The 4,479-nt window shown below is 35.5% G+C and overlaps 1 protein-coding gene across 1 annotated transcript; it reads left to right on the top strand.

The window, feature by feature from the left end:
• The first annotated feature begins 1,065 nt into the window (after positions 1-1,065).
• Positions 1,066-3,595, top strand: LOC110227868 (GDSL esterase/lipase At5g08460-like). The gene is made up of 5 exons (XM_021023755.1): positions 1,066-1,327; positions 1,743-1,859; positions 2,437-2,553; positions 3,083-3,144; positions 3,461-3,595. Exons 1-5 carry the CDS (start codon positions 1,066-1,068, stop codon positions 3,593-3,595), a joined length of 693 nt encoding a protein of 230 aa, XP_020879414.1.
• The last annotated feature ends 884 nt before the right edge of the window (positions 3,596-4,479 follow it).

Below are 4,479 nucleotides of genomic sequence, written 5' to 3' on the forward strand. Positions count from 1 at the left end.
ATGAATAGTCTAATTTTAGAATTTTAAAACACAAAATTCTATTTTGTAAATCATAATTAATACGATGGGTATATTTATAAACAATTTTACATTTTCTCTACAATTCGTTATTATGAATATTTATAAGTATACTACACGATTCGTTCTACTAAAAAACACACACAATATTAAACGCAACGTACAGTAAAACCTCTATAAATTAATAATGTTGGGACCATGAAATTTTATTAATTTAGAGAGGTATTATTTTATCGATAAATTAATAAATATTAATTTATAGAGAGATTTTACTAATTTTGTAATTTTTTAAAAAATTTCTATCTAAAAATTAATTTTTTCTTTATAAACAATATATTTTTAAAACCAATTACAAGTACAAAAGTAATTATTAAGTTTAAAAACCAACACAAACTTTTTTCTAATAAGAGAGTCATATTTCATTAAATATCTTACATATAATATTTTAAATATATATCATAGTAATTCATATATGAAGTATAAATTTATATCATATATATATTAAGTTAAATATACATATATGTATTGATAAATTTATACAATTATTAATTTATGATATAGATGGGACCATATATTTACATGGGATTTTAAAAAAAGTTATTATCTTATTAATTTATCGATTTATGTCATATTTTACACTGGTCCCAACTCGGGACCGAAAGAATTTATTAATTTAGAGAGGTTATTAATTTATAGAGTATTATTTTATAGAGGTTTTACTGTATGTAAACCAATATTCTCCCGCGGTGGACCATTAGAGAGGTTATTCAATCTTTCATTTTTTCTTAAAACTTTATATTAACTGAATTGTTCATAGATATACCATTAGATTTTATTGTTTTTTTTATCTTGATTTCTACAGTACAATATTTTGTTATATAAGTCAACGGAAAACAGAACTCATTAAATTCACTGATACGAAATAAAAATAATAAACAATAAAATCCAAGGAAGGAACCATCACAATCATGATTTATGATCTATTTATATATCTCGAGCGACCATGCAATAATCATGCATGATAGTGAAATATTCAAATTTAAAGACATGATGATGTCTTGCACAGTACAATCATTAGTGCTTGTTCCATGGTTTCTAGTAGTAGTAGGACTTGCCGGTGGAGAAGTCTCATCCGAGACGGCAATGTTTCCGGCGATGTTTGTGTTCGGAGACTCGTTGGTGGACAACGGAAACAATAACCACTTGAACTCATTGGCTAGGTCCAACTATCTCCCTTACGGCATTGATTTCGCCGGAAATCAACCCACCGGTCGCTTCTCTAACGGCAAAACTATCGTCGATTTCATGGGTACATAATTACATATACATCGATCGGTCTCTACATGCATTTGGTTTTGAAATCAATGCATGCATAAATTTAGAACAAGATTCGCCCTTTTACCTTTTTGGTTTAAATTATTTAGTTTGTTTTGGGTTAACAATTAACATGATGGGGATCAGTGGCAGACCCAATAAGGAAAAAGGTGGGTCAGTTGACCCAGGTTAAATCTACAAATAACATTTAATGCAGACGATTCTTTAAAGAGATACTAGCACAGTTGGCAAATTCCACATTATTGACACCCCCTTTGAACGAGTTCAAACCTTCCCTCTTACACTTTTGTGTAATTTTTCTTCTTTTACATGTTAAAAAAATATCTATGACCCAGGTAAAAATAAATCCTGGGTCCGCCATTGATGGGGATGGATGTGGATGGTTGCAGGAGAGTTGCTAGGGCTGCCGGAGATACCCGCATTTATGGACACGGTGGACGGAGGAGTGGATATTCTCCAGGGAGTGAACTATGCCTCAGCTGCCGGAGGAATCTTAGAGGAAACCGGTCGACATCTGGTACTTCTTCTTTTTTCTTTCTAAATGTTTATTTTTATTAATTGTTCAAAACATTTTTGAAATAAATAGGATATGTTTTTTTTTACCGTGTTAGTTCATCATATCAAAAATTTTGTTTAACGAAATTGGTCTTATCGATTGAGTACTCACATAAAGAATCCAAGTTCGAAATTTCCAAAAGTAAAACCTATAATTGATTTGTGCTATGCTTTTTGTTAATAAGCACACGCATGGTCTTCGATATTGAAATTTATCTTTGGCTAAGTAAAAAAAAAAAAAAAACTGAATTGGGGTGCATGAAGTCCGCCGGAAGAGTTCAACCAATAAAACTAACGAAGAGTATTTAATGTCGAGCGACTTTGATAGGGTGCATGAAATGCTTTTGCCTACGAGATATGAGTATTTAATAACCCAAAAAAAACTCTAATAAATTAGATGTGGTTGCATGCATATGCATGGATGAAGGGAGAGAGATTTAGCATGGGAAGACAAGTGGAGAACTTCGAAAAGACATTAATGGAGATCAGTAGGAGCTGTTAGTATATTTGTGATGTTGAGTTGTGTAGCTTTGGCAGTTGGAACATGGACACTCGGTCAGAATCACAACAGAGGCAATGAGAGTTTAGGGAGAGATTCTGAGATAGTATTGAAGATTGAAGATCATCAAAGCTACAAGGTACAAGGTGAGCTTGAGTTCTAAAACCCAGTAACAAAGGGGGAGATTGAAGGTATGTTTGTAACTGGTTGTTAGACTCAAGATGATGGCACAGCTCAAGAGGTGATATGATAACAGGACGTCTGTGTGACACAAGAGTTTTATGCAGACAACAACAGAGGTATTGAAACATCTGTGTGACGCAAGAGTATCAACAGAAAGTATCAGAGTTGTGTTCCACAGGCAGCAGCTGTGTAACACAACAGGAGAACTGAACGCAGGAAGAATCAAGTTGGAAATGAATATGACGTGGCGTGATTCTATTGGAGACGTGATGTTTCCTTTAGTGGTGGCTCGGATACTTTCGAATCAAGGAAAAAAGATTGCGAGAATATTTGGAGTTTAGGGTTTTGTCTTGAGTATATATAGATGGCTGCCGTGACAAAGAAAGGTTGCGCGTCTATGGTATATTTGAGAAAGAGGCACACATGCGTGTGTGGCGTCGCCCCACCAAGTCAGATGAAGATCTGTTGGTGGTATTCCTTTGGAATCTGCAGCCGTTAGAGAAGACGGTGATGCACCGGTGCTGCCGGGTGGTAGTCAAGACATGCGTGGCTTGGTACTGTTTCCAAAGTTCATCTAGAAAAGAATGGTAGGCATAGTTATGCTGTATTATATATCATACGCAATTGTATTTGCAATCTTGTTCTAGTGGAATGATTTCTGGACTAGGTCCCGGGGATGTAGGTTGTTAACCGAACCCCGTTAACAAATCTCTGCGTCGTCTTTACTTTATGCTCTTTACATTCGCTGCACTCTCCCATTGTACAAACGCATAGATCTAGTACACACATAGTAACTTCAATTGGTATCAGAGCGGGAAACCGATCTGAGATTACTATCTCTAACAGGTTAGATCTTGGTTGTGTGGCTAGATGGGTAAAAAGAAGGTATATTTGCTGAAAGTACGATTGAATTTCTCTGAAATTGCTTTTGGGATTGAAGAAGAAAAGAGAATTGGAGATTTTGAGGTCTCAAGATTATCTCAGTGGATGATGGAGGCAGAATAAATATTGAGTTCACCGGAAATTGCAGGGCTGTGAACATGAATCTTCGTGTTTCTCTTCTCGTCGGGAAAGATAGAAAAAGATGGCGAGTATTTTCATCATGGGCCGGTTTTGGGATTTTTGGCCCAGTATCTTATTTAATTTTGATAAAGCCCCAGAAAAAGCCTATTGTGAGAAGAAGAGTTGGAAACGTGTTTTGAGTCTCTAAGCGCAACAAAGGGTCTCGAAGGTTCTTTGTGTGAAGGTTTTGCTAAGTTTGGTGATTGCACACGTGTGAACCTGGTTGGGAAGATCAGATTGTTATTCAAGAAATTGACAATTACTCTTGCCGGATGTGCCTAATTTGAAAGTGAAGTCCTGTTTTGAGATTAAGGAAAAAGCTGTAGAAGTTTCGCTAGCTTCCGTATATTCGATGGTAAAGAGAAGTCACAAGAAATTTGAGTTGCTGATCGAATTATACCCCGCGTCCAGTTGTTTGTTATTGGTGAAGAAGAGAGACTTAGAGAGTTTAAAGAAAGAAGCAAGCTTCAAGTTTTTTTTGGATCGTAATGAGCTTTAGGCGAGATCTTGTAGTTACCAGAGAGGGAAGATGAAAATAAAAGAGCTTGTGGTGATGAATACTCACCGGTTTTTGTACTACGCCGGTGAAAAACGGCTTTTGCCGGAACTGTCTTATAAGTCAGACTTGAGCCTCGAGATCAGAGAAGGAGAGTAGCGTTTGTGTTTCTTGATATTTGATTTGTACTATGCTTTTTGTTAATAAGCACATGCATGGTTTTCGATATTGAAATTTATCTTTGGCTAAGTAAAAAAAAAAAAAAAACTGAATTGGGGTGCATGAAGTCCGCCGGAAGAGTTCAACCAATAAAACTAACGAAGAGTATTTA

This window comes from Arabidopsis lyrata, assembly GCF_000004255.2.
Source record: "Arabidopsis lyrata subsp. lyrata unplaced genomic scaffold ARALYscaffold_6, whole genome shotgun sequence".
Lineage (NCBI taxonomy): Eukaryota > Viridiplantae > Streptophyta > Magnoliopsida > Brassicales > Brassicaceae > Arabidopsis > Arabidopsis lyrata.